At 42.9% G+C, this 14,246-nt stretch overlaps 1 protein-coding gene across 1 annotated transcript; it reads right to left on the minus strand.

The window, feature by feature from the left end:
* Positions 1 to 37: 37 nt before the first annotated feature.
* mntb (MAX network transcriptional repressor b) lies at positions 38 to 13,448 on the minus strand. Its single transcript, XM_063895959.1, is given in 8 exon segments — positions 38 to 3,417; positions 4,671 to 4,863; positions 9,528 to 9,647; positions 9,735 to 9,777; positions 9,853 to 10,242; positions 10,299 to 10,457; positions 10,459 to 10,609; positions 13,111 to 13,448. Coding segments are annotated over 8 exon segments (1,899 nt in total). The 5' UTR covers positions 13,184 to 13,448; the 3' UTR covers positions 38 to 2,647.
* Positions 13,449 to 14,246: the final 798 nt, after the last annotated feature.

Here is a 14,246-nt window from a genome sequence, read left to right on the forward strand (position 1 = left end):
GTGTTTACAGGAGAAAAATAAATACAGGGACAGGAAGTGTTGTAAATGTAATAAGATTTATTAAGAATCTTTATTATTTAATCAGCATAATTCTTCATCATTAATATGTTTTATCCATTATCATCATTGTTATCTTTAACAGTGGACAGTTAGATCTAAAAGGCAGCCCAAAGTGTACAGGCGATATATAACTTAAAATTTTCTCCATAGGGAAAACATGTTTTTATATTCATATATAATATCAATGTAGCATGAGGTCCAAGATCCTGCCCACGTTATACAGTATTGTACATGGTCCCAAAAATAAACAACAAACAAAACGTTTATACAAAAGAAACTGAACGCAATCTACATGCAAACAAAACCAAAAAGAAACAAGCATTTAAAATGTTAAGATACATACACTCATATGCCAGAACGTGCATACAATCACAAATTTACAAAACTTTCATACATACATACAAATATTACACAACTCAAATATTAGACTTTGTGTTATCCAGAAAAGAGCATATTTTTTTCTTTTTCTTATTTACTTCTTCCACTCCATGTCTCAGTTCTTCTCATAAAATGGAAAACTTAAGAACTTTAAAAAATCCAATCATGACAGCAATTTTTTGTCTCTTCCATTCGCTCATTGTGTTCGTGTTTTGCCGGAGTTGTCACAGTGTTCAGTAAAACTGAGTTAAGGCACACACACGATAGCACCCAAACAGACTCATCCCATAAATCACCTCTGTGTAAAAAAATAGCTTGCTTGCTACACGCGCACACACACACGCTCCATCATGCACGGGGCAAACTGCAGAACCAAAAAAACAGCCATGCTACAGGTACAGTAGGATTAACTATAGTACAGAGTATAAAACATATTGAATACAGTTACATATACAGACATAACACACAGCAGAGGAGGACAGTGACCACATACGCTGACGGGGGATTTCATGGTGTGACATAGGCTGGCAAGAAGGCTGTGAAGCCATTTTGAATGTGCACATTCACATACATAGACATACACAAAGAAAAGTGGGTGTCACAGTACATTATTTATGGACTGGAGCAGAGGATTTGGCTTCGTGTTCGATATCATTTGTTGTCAAAAAAGGGTAATATTTCGGCCAAATTATCCTTCACAGAATGGCATTAAAGTGTTATCTCTTCTCGCACTTAAACAATCATTTCCAAATTTCTTTCTTCATCCACTTTAGTAAAGATTTTGTGATAAAAGGCCAAAAATAATTTTACACTCAGTCTCTTTGTTTTTACACATTTTAAAGCATGTGCATTACCTTTGCATTGTGCCCCCAGTGTTGTGTTTGTGTGTGTGCGTGTCTCTCATTCTGGCTCTCGGGGTGTGTGTAGCATCAGTATGAGGCAGCAGGGGGAGCTGTTGCTTTAGAGTGAAGAGGGTGAAAACCTGCGTAGCCCTGAATAGGAAACCTGTCACTGAATGTTTCGAGAGCAGTTTTACGGGGTCTTTCCCATCTTTGACATTGAACTAAACACACAAATTTCAGGTATTTGTAATAAAATAGATGTTTGTTCAGTTTGACGTCCAGACAGTCTATTACAGGACTTGATTGGTTTAATAACATGCCATTTATTTATGGCCAAGCCTTTCTCTGAGGGACAAATTGGAATTTGCTACCTTGATACGACGGCATTAGGCTGAAGTCTTTCTCCGACTTTATGACTGCTTATCTTTTACAACTTGCTCTACCTTTAAATGTGTTGTTTGGTGTACTTCCTACAAGGAAATAAAATCTTCAATAACTAACAGGCAAAGGTCATGTTGTCTCTAGACTTCTCCACAAGGCCACTTACACAGAGGCTTGTGTATGTTAAGCAAACCAAGTTATCTATAACCTTCGTCTTCCCCTTAAAGTGTCGTTGGATGCTTCTTTTTTGGTTTGTACAAAAGAAACCGTCTCACAGTAATGCAGCCTAAACCAGGAAAAGATACTTGTGCGATATTGTGATATCCAACAGATAAGACGATATCTAGTCTCACATTACAATCTTTAAACATTCCACTGTTTTAGAGTCCCGCTCCATACCGAGAGCCATAAGCGGAAGTGGACAAAATAAGTCCACTGTTGAATGGGACCCTTGCTCACATGATCTGAACAGAAATCCCATATAGAGATGATGAAGTTGTTTCTTTTGGTCTCTCTATTTGTAATTGCAGATTGGATGTGTCCATGTCATGTGTCACATCATGATTATGTGAATACAAAAACAAGCACATACTGTATCACCACGGCAACAACAAATCTCTCTCTCGTGCGTTTTCCCTCAATGAGTGGATGAATGGTAAAGGTAAATCTTACATGCCTGAGTGTGAGCTTATAACGTTAGTGCTTCTGGTGTAAAGGAAGGTCAAACAGAGTTCCTCTCTTTGCAGCGCAGATAAATGTCACAGTCTTATCTTCACGAACAATGGCCATCAGCTCTGCTTCAATGTTCACAAACTAACGAGCTGAGGCTGAAATATCTCTGGAGATATTCATCACATGTCCAGAAAACATATGTTTCCCTGGTGAATGTTTCGTCAGAGATTCTCTGCTAGTGATTATTGACAGGAGTGTGAGAATTCATCCGGAAGTTCAGTTCAAAATCTTTCCCACTTTTTTTTTGTTCATCTTCAGGCCAGTTTAAGCGTGCTGACAGGAAAGGTTGGGACTGTAACCATGGTGACAGGGTTGAGGACCGCAGTCTGTCCAACCAGCTGGGGGTGGGGGGCCAGCACTGCTGTGGGTTTCCCTATCGACTGGCTCCCCTGGCTGATGACGGCTGTGTTGTTCATATGGGCTCCGTTAGTGTTAGCTTGAGGGTTAGCCTGGACGTGCGGCAGGGTGTGGTGGGTGAAGGTGTGGGTGATGTGTCCCACCATGGTGGGCTGGGAGACGGACACCCCCTGGGGGTAAAGAGTCGGGAGGTGGGATTGCAAGTGAGCCACGGGATGGACGGTGATGTGTCCGATTGGCTGCGCGGTTAGTGGCTGGTGAGCGGCGGAACCTGGAGCTCCAGCGATTGTCTGAGCCATCGAGGACATGGGGCCGGGGGACGGGGCGATGTGCGTTAGGTGCTTGAGATTTGACGGCAGGCCGTGATTGACAGCCTGAATGACTGACGGGTGGGAGACGGCGGCATGAGCGATAACGGTGGGCTGGACCTGCTGGATAGGATGCACTAGCTGTGGAGGGGGCGGACCTGGGGCTGGAGCGATGGCTTGAGGGGGAGCGGAGGGGGAGGACGTGGTGAGGACCCCGAGAGGTAGGGTGGCGTGCTGGATCGACAGGTGAGAGGTGAGCAGCTGCTGGGCTTGTATGACGGGAGGTTTGGAGAGGGAGGTGGGAGCAGGAGGAGCTGGGACATCATCTTCAATGTCCTGCTCGAAGTTGTCTTCTCCTTCTGCGGACCAGAGAGGAAACTGTTAGTCATCATGATCCAGCACATTTCGAAATATAATACACGGGCAGTATGTCCTATATTCATCGTGCTAAGTGTTTTTATATTTTTGTATATTTAAATTCAGTGTAAATACTCGTCTTATTCTATTTCCAAGCTATATAGGTTTGAGCTTCTCCTATTACTTACTTTCTTATGTTGCATACGTTTGCATCATCATACACCAAAGCAAATTCCTATGTAAACGTACCTGGCAATAAATTCGATCTTGATTCTGACAAGATTCAAAGGCTGTATTGTCGTATGACCAGTAGCACATAGGGTAGATATGGCAATGAAAAGTCCCAAGCTCCTCCAACAATGCAACATAGAGATGAACTGATTACAGTTTCGATGCAGAGTACTGATCTGATAGCAGCGTTTAAATAATAAGCTACCACTTTGGATAATACTTATATGTGTGAGGCGTCATCAGGCAGGACATTACTTTCCTAACTTTGGAAAACTTAAAGTCATTAAAAAAAAGCATTTATAAATGTTAAGTTAATTTAATTGAAGGGAAATTGTGCACCATAGACTTGGCAAACAAATCATGGCATGATGCTTCTTTAAGTGCTTCATTAAGTTGGTTGTGTTATGAGTGCCAACCCTCGAGGAATTGACTTTGCAGATATTGCAAGTAGCCGCAGAACTTGCTGGCAAAGCAAGCGTGAAATAATTTCAAACAGCTGACATGTTTGTTGTAAGCTCCCTCAGCTGTGCGGTCTACCGGCACGCTGCTGATGTAGTAATTGCACGTGTAATAAAAATGGAACATGATAAAATGGGCACATTCTATCCTATTGCGATGCAGCGTTAACACCTGAATTTCCCTTCAATCAATAAAGTACTATCTCATCTTAATGTTTTAGTGAAGAACATTCCATCGAGACAAACTCACGATGTAAACTGAAATTCAAATATAAATACCCCTTACTCTCTTGGGCAATCAATCAAAGTGTATTTATATAGACCATTATCAGAAATGTAGATTTGTCCGAGGGGGCTTTACAGTTTATACAGGATAGGAATACGAAACCCTCTGTCCTCTGATCTTCACATCGGAGAAGGACAGTCTCCCAAAGAAACCCCACAGTTAATGGCGGGAAAAAAATGTAAGAACCCTCCGGGTGACATGTGCAAATTAAAAGGCAAAGGTTTAATAGAAAGGTTTAAGTTATGGATGAATGTGTGTGAGAAGTTGTCCATTGTTGTACCTGAGGCGGTGGACGTGGAGGCCTGGTCGTCCTCGGGCTGGATGGTCTGTCGGAGCACTCGGTCGATCTCGATGACATCAATGCACTGACTGAGCTCGTTCTTCAGCTCGGCCAGCCGCTGCTGCGTTGCAATCTTCTCCCTTGCCAAACGCTCCATCTCGTGCTCGTATTCCTTCTCCTTACGCTTCAGAGTCTTCCAGGGAGACAAAGACATCAGATGAGATGAGAAAGGATCAAAAATCACTCAAAGACGCTTCTTATAGACAATCACGTTTCAATAAAGAAACAGGGAACGGAACACGGTTGGAGAAAAAAAGCCTGTATTGATATTGATTTCCACAGCATTATTGACATTCATTCAAAAGTCAACCGCTCTGAGTTTCTTATTAACAATAAATACCATCCTCATTCATGTGATTAGTTCTGATCAATATTACTTTGTTTTTCCCATTTGTATTAAGCTGCTGTTGATTAATTTTGCAGAGGTAATAAAAGCTTGAGGGAATTAGAGGGTATCCCCCTGAAATACTGAAACTGCGCATATGTTATTAATATGAAACAGAAGGAGGAAGATGGAGTTTGCAACAGCTCACTCCAGCAAAAGCAAAAGAACACGGAAACGAGGAGCAGATCATAAAACAGGAAACAAAGTAATTCAATTTACGAAAACAGGAGGGAAACGGCAAACGTCTAAGGCAAGCATTACTACTAGAATAAAGCTTGTGAAAGGGCTATGACACTAGAATTCATCTTAAACCATTCAAAGAACTGACACTGTCATAGAAAGTAATTAGACTTTCTTTCTCTGTGCAGCCTTGGCCACTCCCACATTTCTACCAGCTTGCACAATCCTAAAACAAAATGTTCCCCATGCTCTGCACTTTATACAGCAACAGGAAGTCACACATGCAAATTCAAGCATGTTCACACTGCTTTCATTGGCGTCATCAACTTAAGCCCCTCCCATTTCCGGGATATCATTCTTGTTTTCTGAGAATACAGGGTCAATTTGACAATAAACATCCTTCTTTTTTACTTTTCCAGAAATCACCTCAGTTCAAAATAATCACACAATTCTGATTTACAATTATTACTGCATTGATTTACAAATGAAACTGGGAAGACAAACACAGCAGGAGACGCACAGAAAAGAAGACCAAACACAAAGATTTGGAAGGAGCTTTTCCAGCTCCACCACACCGTCTCTGTGACCCAGTTTCTGTTCGGGTCAGCTGACGCATGAACACCAAACAGTATGACAGGGGTAAGGACATTAACAGATTACTGGAGGGGAATGTGGGGGAGGAGGAGAGGTAGAGGTACAGGGAGGAAAACGAGTAGGTGTAGAGGGGCATGGAGAGGTGGAAAAAGGAAGGGGCTATGTTTTTAACCAGAAACAGAAACCTGGTTTTTGCTGTGTCCGGCTGGTTATGTCATTACTACAGAAGTCGTATAAGGGCAATGTTGGTGAAAATAAAAAGCAAAAACAGTCTTTGGAGGGTGGATCATACATATATATTGTTTGAATAAGCCCAATTAACGGCGATATCCCTTCAAATTCTGCCGCTTATATCAAAACAATGGCAGAAACTGTTTCCTGTCCTACTGGTGCAACCCAAAACAGAAAGAAAGGATGCAAATACAGGGGAGGGAGGGAGAGAGAGAGAGGGAGAGAGGGAGAGAGGGAGAGAGAGAGAGAGAGAGAGAGGACATAAAATAAGCACATGATCCTTCAACAGGACACTCACTTCAGTGAACGTTTACTTTCAGCAGGCATGTGACGGGCTCACATGCAGGCATGCTTTCCTTACTGCTACCAGACCTACTAACAGCGGTGTTTGCTATAGTAACCAGTCCAGACAGCTCACCATCTCTGACCTAACACCAAACACCTCTATGTGCTTTCGAGGTCAGAAGTGAATAGGAGGTATATTTAGAAATTACAGCAAAATCAGATGAAGAACTTGTAATAGTTCTGTTCATTTCTGTCTCCTCCAGAAGAAAAAAAACATAGTTCCCATGTCAGTTATTCACAACGGCCATGGTAGATTTTTTACATTTGCAAGAAAAACAGATTCAAAAACTTCTGTGTTTTCTGTCAGAGAACCACATTTTAATTTTGCATGGTGGAATCAACCTTATCACGCCCCAAATGCCACCTCCTGCCGTGTCGTGCCTCAGGTGGATGAATGCATCAAATTCACATTCACACTGATATCTGAATATACCTCCACTTCCAAAATGCCAAGATAGAGCATGACTGACACACATGCATTCACATAGATATTCTCTGAAACACAGACATCCTAGCTCAAGTCAGATACAGAGGAACCACCAACACTTTTGTGTGTGCGCATGTGCATCCATGAACATCACTTCAAGGTCTACAAACCCAGACACCATTAAGCTTGCAGCAAATCACCAAGGAAACAGCTGTCACCCATAGCAGTTTCCTTGGCAACCCTCTCCATAAGGATTTTGCTGCTTGAGCAGCAGTTTGTAAAACAACATAAGGAGCCATCTAATTGGGTGGAGCAAAGAGGTAATCATATATAAGGAGAACTGTGACTGGGTGGTTGCCAGTCTGGTGCTCCAGCTCACTCCCAACCCCCCCTGTCTGCACTTCCATTGCACACCCCCTCTCCTTGTACTCCCACATCCAGCGCTCCCTTGACACCCTTCCCCCTTTCCCCTCCTCCTCCTCCGCCTATGTATGCCTCCTTTATCCTTCATCTAAAGACACCAACTCTAGAACAAAAAGGTGAAAATGACCCAAGTCTGATGACATTTGGCTGATCACACACATGTGTGCCGTCATGTGATCATCACTAGGTTGATGTATGCATGTATGCGTGTATGTATGTATATGTATAAGGAGTAAAGAAATCTCTTTAAGTCCTGCAAGCTCGGCTCAATCATCAATAACCCTCTACAAAAAATGACATTATAACCACAATATGATTGGTTTAGTTCTTTTCACACGACAAACATGGAGGGATGGACAAGTGCTATCGCCACCTGCCGCCTGTTGCTATGGTTACCAAGTGACATCCAGGAGTCACAGGTCGAGACGGACAGAGAAGAAGAGATTTAAAAGGGTGCAGAAAGACATGGGTGGAAAGACAGTAAAAAAAAGTCTGAATAAAGCTGTGGCAAATCTGTACCTATCACAGTTATAACCATGGTAACGCTGCTGCAGCCGGTACCTATCACTGTCTCTCTGCAGCCTCGAGCGGGTGACGTCACCAGGCTTGCAGTAGCCATGTGCTCACACCTCACGTGGCTCAGAGAGAGGGAGACGTTGAGGTTTACATGAGGACAGGTACTGAGAGAGTAGGTGGGGGAAAAAGGGACTAGTAACTTATCTATAAAAACCTACTGATTATATTATCAGAGGAGACGGTGGAGGAGAAATATGCAAAGCATGGACATTCAGCAAAAAAATTGAGTTTGGGATAATTGCAGCTATGTTAATGACTCTACGTAGAAACCCATTGAATAGATTACAAAACTCTGTCGTACAAATTAAGGATTCAGTTCCTGCCCCGGGTTGCTTAACCCACAAAAGAAAATGCCAGTCCTTTCAACTAAAGGGCGAGTGAAAAAGTGAACTAAATGCAAGTGGGTAGAAGCTGAGAGAAATGTTTTTGTTTTCTGAAAGAATCAGAAATGTAAAAGGATGTGTTTTTGTGTTGTTAACATCAAATTCAGTAATATACATCAAGCGTAATCTTTTTTTTTATGTGAACGCCTGTCTGGCACTGTGTGCTCTCAATGCCAGACCCTGGCATCGAGCGCAGCCACTGAAAAAAACATTTTAGGCTAGATTTGTGATTCAAGAACAGAGAACACAGCTAATACCGGGGGAAAATACTGTAAAGTGAGAGACTGTGCAGCAGCCTGAGTGTATGATCACTCTGCAGGAAGCTGCAGGGTGATGTCATTTTCACACAAATAAGGCATCTTAAATTACATTTTACACATGTGACATGTCTTCAAATTGAATGAATATGAAGGAGTGAAACCAACATTGGGTTAAGGTACACTGTATGCATTTCTGTCCTTAATACTCCATACATTCATATTGAAAAGAAGCTCCTTATATTGTGTGTATTTTCCATTACGTCTCTGCAACACAGTAGGATTTGAGGGAAATACTGTAAGCAAGCTAATAGCCTCTACACGTAGCTTATGTTCCACTGAACTCAAATCATAAAGCCTTTAATCACAAAAACGACATCTATCTGCAAATTCGCCTCTACAGGCTACAGAGTTCCCTCCACCACCGCCCCCAGCAACACAATGCCAATTCTTTACACAACCACAATATGCTACAAATCTTTCCCACAAATGTCCCACTTTGATCTTTTACAATGTGTTGATTATAGGGACAATCAGTTCCTTTTCTGAAAACAATACAGAACTACAGAGTGAGTACAGGATGGAGTTGCATAACTTCCACTCGATAATGATCTCACTGAAATACTAAGTATGTAAAATGATCATCTCAAGAAAAGCAAACTCCATGTTTCATAAAATAAACGTAAAGTCTTACATTGTAAAAACCCAGTTAAATAGGATTTATTCTCCACCTTCTTCCAGGCGTATTCACCATTCTTTGGCAGAGGCCATATCAGTCACAAGAGACTAACAACACAAACGGTCTTGTGGCTATCAAATAGGTATTGTTTACCAAGTGACACTGAACCATAGCCTCTGCTCTCCACAGAGCTTAGCCAATCAATTAAAGACGAGAGAAAGAAAAAAGAATAAAAAAGTCAGTACTACCTAAAAATATTAAAGGGCAGCACAAGTTTGTTAAGGCACACAGCTTCACCACGCCTGTATGTAACGCACCTGTATGTAGCGCAAAGCGCTTCGGAGCACGCTGAGATTGGAGGTTTTCTTCTCGTCAACATTTGGAACGTTCTTCTTCAGCGTCTCGAAACACTCTTTGAGGTGCGCTCGCCTGAAGGGCCAAGAGCCAGAAACGAGAAAGGGTCAAACTTATGATACGTGTGTAGCTTTCTGTCTTGGAGAATATGAGAAGTTTAATATGACAAACCTGTTCTTCTCCAGTTTGTTGTGCACCTCTCTGGTCCCAGCTCTGAAAACACAAAATAATTGATGTAAAAAAATGTAACCAACACACTTAAATCAACCTTACCAGACACAGACTTACCCTCCTGGTCTCCTCTTCCCTTCCAGCCCCCTCATGTCCTCCATTACTCCATTAGACCGTGATTGAGATGAAGGTGGAGATTGATGGGGAACCAGTGCATGTTGAGAGCCGGAGCCATTAGTGCTGATGGAGGTTGTGTACTGAATCTGAAGCTGAGGTTGTGATTGACTGGGCTTTACACCAATCATCTGCGGACTACTCTCCACCTTTATCAGGGGACTAGATTCCACCTTTATCTGGGGACAAGTCTCTACCTTAATCAGGGGACTTGTCTCTACCTTTGTCAGAGGACTGGTCTCTACTTTCAACTGTGGACTAGTCTCTAATTTTATCTGGGGTGGGCACAACAAGTGAGGAGAGGAGTTATGCTGCTGCTGCTGCTGCTGCTGCTGCTGCTGCTGCTGCTGCTGCTGCTGCTGCTGCGAGGAGGAGGAGGAGGAGGAGGAGGAGGAAAGGAAACGTTTCTGGCTGGTGGCGAGCCATTGAGCGGCGTTGCAATCTGCGCTGTGAAATTAATGGGTGGGGCCGAGTGTGTCTTAGTGACAACTGGGACCATTGGTATGACTGTGATGGGGACTTGGGTAGATGGGAGAGAGGGGGCGGGGTGCAGGGTGGTGATATGGCTGTTGGCGGTGAGTGTCATTTCCCCAAGTGACATGATTGGCTCTGATTGGCTGAGACAACGAGGTCACAAGTTCCACGCGCATCGACTCTGCCTCCCTGTTGATGAGCTGCTTCTCTTTGCGTTGCTCCTCCTCTGTGGAAAGCAGGAAAAAGAGAAGCAGAAAAATAAGTCAGCAGTGGGAGATAATGGATAACACCAAAAAAGTTAGAGCGACAAGAGGATAAGATTGGAAGTTTTAGATATTACTGATACCTAAACATGTTTGTACTAATATAAGGGCCAATAGGCAAGATACAAAAGATGTATTCATCAGGTGTTCAAATCTTGGCTTAATTAACAATCTTCTCAATGGAGCAATGTATGCATCTCTAAAGCTGTTGCGTGCATGTACACAGTGATCACCTCTACTTGTCCTTTAATCGACATGTACTGTTTTCCATTAAAGAAAATGTACTTGAACGAGTATGGTTTTATATTCATCCCAACACTATGTACACTACGCTACACAAAAAGAATTTCGTCATCACAGATTCGGATTGTCCGGAGGGGAAAATAATCACAGAAATCATGTCTGCATCCGTTTCCTGACTGGAAGGAGACCCCTCCTCTCCCCTCATCTGTGAATGGACCATCCTGCACTGAGCAGCGGGGTTACGTCAGGACCATCATGACCACATGAAGCGTCGCTGAATTGCAACCAAAAACACACCAAAATATGTTTTTAATCACATCGTGGGACAGGAATGTTCCCACGGTGTGCTTATGCTCAGAATGCAGACACACACACACACACACACACACAGACCTGATGGTTAAGTGAGTAGTTATTGCACACCGCACAGGCAGACTCAAAGCAATGTGGAAAGCCCTCTGTTTCCATGGAAACAGCCACATTAGACAGAGAAGATCCCAGGGATTCCTCAAACATGCAACACACAGCTCAGCCATTATGAAAGAAAATAGAAACAACACATCCCAACATATCTAGCTGCCTGCTGAGTAACACTTTCGTTTCTTCTTCACGTAAAACTGCAGTCCTGTGATGATGCAATTTTCCATCAGGTGGGGCAAAAGTGCACTTCAGGAGGGCATGCACAGGTAAATATGACGACATCTGATAACAACTATTTTACTGCACTAGTGGAATAGTGTGTTCCCTAATACTTAATGTTCCAACAGTAAGAGTACTCATTCTGAAGACTGTTGATAATATATTACGTTTTTTCAATGTGTTGTCAGTGTTGAATATATTTCACATTAGCAATCCAAATCTGCAAAATAATTAAAGGTATTAATTCCAATGTAGTCGAGTAAAATTACACAATTTAGGTTTGAATTGTAGAGGGATAAAAGTACAAAGTAGCAACTTAAGTACAGTACTTAGTTACTTTACACCACTGCGGATGCAATATGGTGGCACGCTTGACATGGGGGTGTATCCCAAGTTATTTTAGCTTTTGTAGTACAACCAACACACCATGCTGAATATTGTGAAGTGCACGCGGGGGTAAATTACGTAATTTCTGCTTCGAGAGAGGCTGGGTTGGGATGGGGGTAAGCAGGGAGGCTGCCCTATACTTATCCCGCTTTCTCTGTCTGACCCGCCACTGACAGTAGACTGAATGGGAAGGGCGGGGACGATGTGTGCGTGTGTGTGTGGGTAAGTGTGTATCCTCGGAGGGGGGCACTGTGCACGTGGTAGTTGTGGGCGGATTCTAGCACGCGGTAGGGTAAGTATGCGGGGGGAGGGGGTTGAAATGTCTGACACGTCATCATAGGGGAGAAACACAAAAAGCAGCTTCCCCTCCAGTCTAGCTTTTTACTAAGTCACTGATTAGTATGTCGATTGACAACTCGTGTGTGTGTGAAATAAGTGTTGGGAAACAGAAAGAAACATGTTAGTATGCTGGCATGCAGAGATACAAAAAGTGACGGGGTGAGTCTGTGAGGGCCCGCCCAAGTGTGTGTCATAAGATAGCTCAGCAATGTCAGGGTATTATGTAAAGACACCGCCCTGCCGGTGCTCGATGGACAAAACTGGGACAAATACATTCTGCAGGGGCTCTGATAACATATGTGAAGCTCTGATGTAAAGCTTCGATGAAAAATAATCACTCAATTTAAAAAGATGTGTCAATATATATTTGTTTTAGCTTTAGTGAAGTAAACTGCACACTCTACAGTTACTTACTTCTTAACAAAGATACAACATCTAAATGGGTTCGGTTACTGACAGGAACTCCTCTGCCAAGCACTATCACACACGCACATGTACTGAGTCACTACAGTGTTGCAACTGTCACACACACATCAAGTACGCTTAAAGTAGTTCGGAGACAACTTTGACTTGTTTCCGCATTAAGGTGAGACAAATGTGTGCAACAATTTTTAAGTTCGGGACAGCAGAGAGTTTGCAGAGACTTCGGTCGTATTTTTTTTGGCATGAACCCATTTAAACACAAACTACAAACGCGTGCGTTCATCATAGGCGGGTCTGATGAAAATGCAAGCCCAGTCGCTGATAGTAACGGGATACGACCCCCCCCCACCCCCCACCCCAATAGGGAGTTTCGGCTGTGTTATTTGTCCTTAAGGAGGTTCAGCACCATGCAACAGTCTGATCTTGGACTCACCACGTGTGATCTGTTGTTGTTGGGCTTGCCATTCCAGGTATCTGGCCGCCTCCAAAAGTGTATCGATGCTCATTGCGCGTAAAACCCTCACGGCTGGCGACCCGGTGGCCCGGGACGGAAGGAGGAAAAAGACCGAGGAGGGGCACGCAGTGTCCCGGTAGGAAGCGCCGTGTGCACGGTTCACACCCGCAAGCCCGAGATCCCCGTGCCCAGAGATTCTCCTGAGAGCAAACGGCCAGTTTTTAATCCGACCGAACGGAAAGTAGATCCTCGCATACGTAAAAATTCGGATTGCAACAAGATGGCGATGCGAGCACAGGAATACACACAACAAGGCGAGTCGTGTTCTCGTTAAGCTCCGCCCACCAGATTCCTGCCCCGCCCTGTTACTACGGCCGCCGTCAAAACCCGGTGACCGCATCGCTCCATCCTGCTCCGCGGTGTTGTTAGCCGTAAACATTTATCAGACTGTGGTTGAAGAAGTACTCAACTGCTTACTTGAGTACAAGTACCAATACATCACTGTCAAAGTACTTCAGTCCTCCATACACAAGTATTATCAGAACATGTACTTAAAGTATAAAAAGTAAAAGTGATCATTGTGCAGACAAATTGCCTTAATGTGTGTATATATAATTATATTTACATATTTTAGATAATATTGTTGCATCAAGTAGCATTTACCTGTGGTCTCACAACTTTTTGTAATACATTTAAATAATTTAACTAATTTGTGACGTAAAGAGTTAGCCCACTGGTTTATTATATTTTAAAATTCATTTTATCAAGAGTAGCTAAAGCTGTTAAATAAATGTAGTGGAGTACAATTGAATGATTTCCTTTTTAAATGTATAAAGAAGTATAAAGTAGCAAAAAATGGAAACACTCAAGAAGAGTACCTCAGAATTGTACTGAAGTACAATACTTGAGTAAATGTATTTAGTTCGTTCCCATCCCAAATCACAAACTTCACGTAAACATGGCGATAACCTGTGTTTGAAGAAATACAGTTTACTAAATACTCCTAGAAAAACAGGCATACAGTGTGCTCATCTGGCTCTGTGGGAATCGAGAAGGAAAATCCCGTCCAATTCAGTAGTTCGCCATGTTTCTATTCTCGCCGCTGGCCCGCATAG

The sequence above is a fragment of the Eleginops maclovinus genome, chromosome 11 (genome assembly GCF_036324505.1).
Source record: "Eleginops maclovinus isolate JMC-PN-2008 ecotype Puerto Natales chromosome 11, JC_Emac_rtc_rv5, whole genome shotgun sequence".
NCBI classification, from domain to species: Eukaryota; Metazoa; Chordata; class Actinopteri; order Perciformes; family Eleginopidae; genus Eleginops; species Eleginops maclovinus.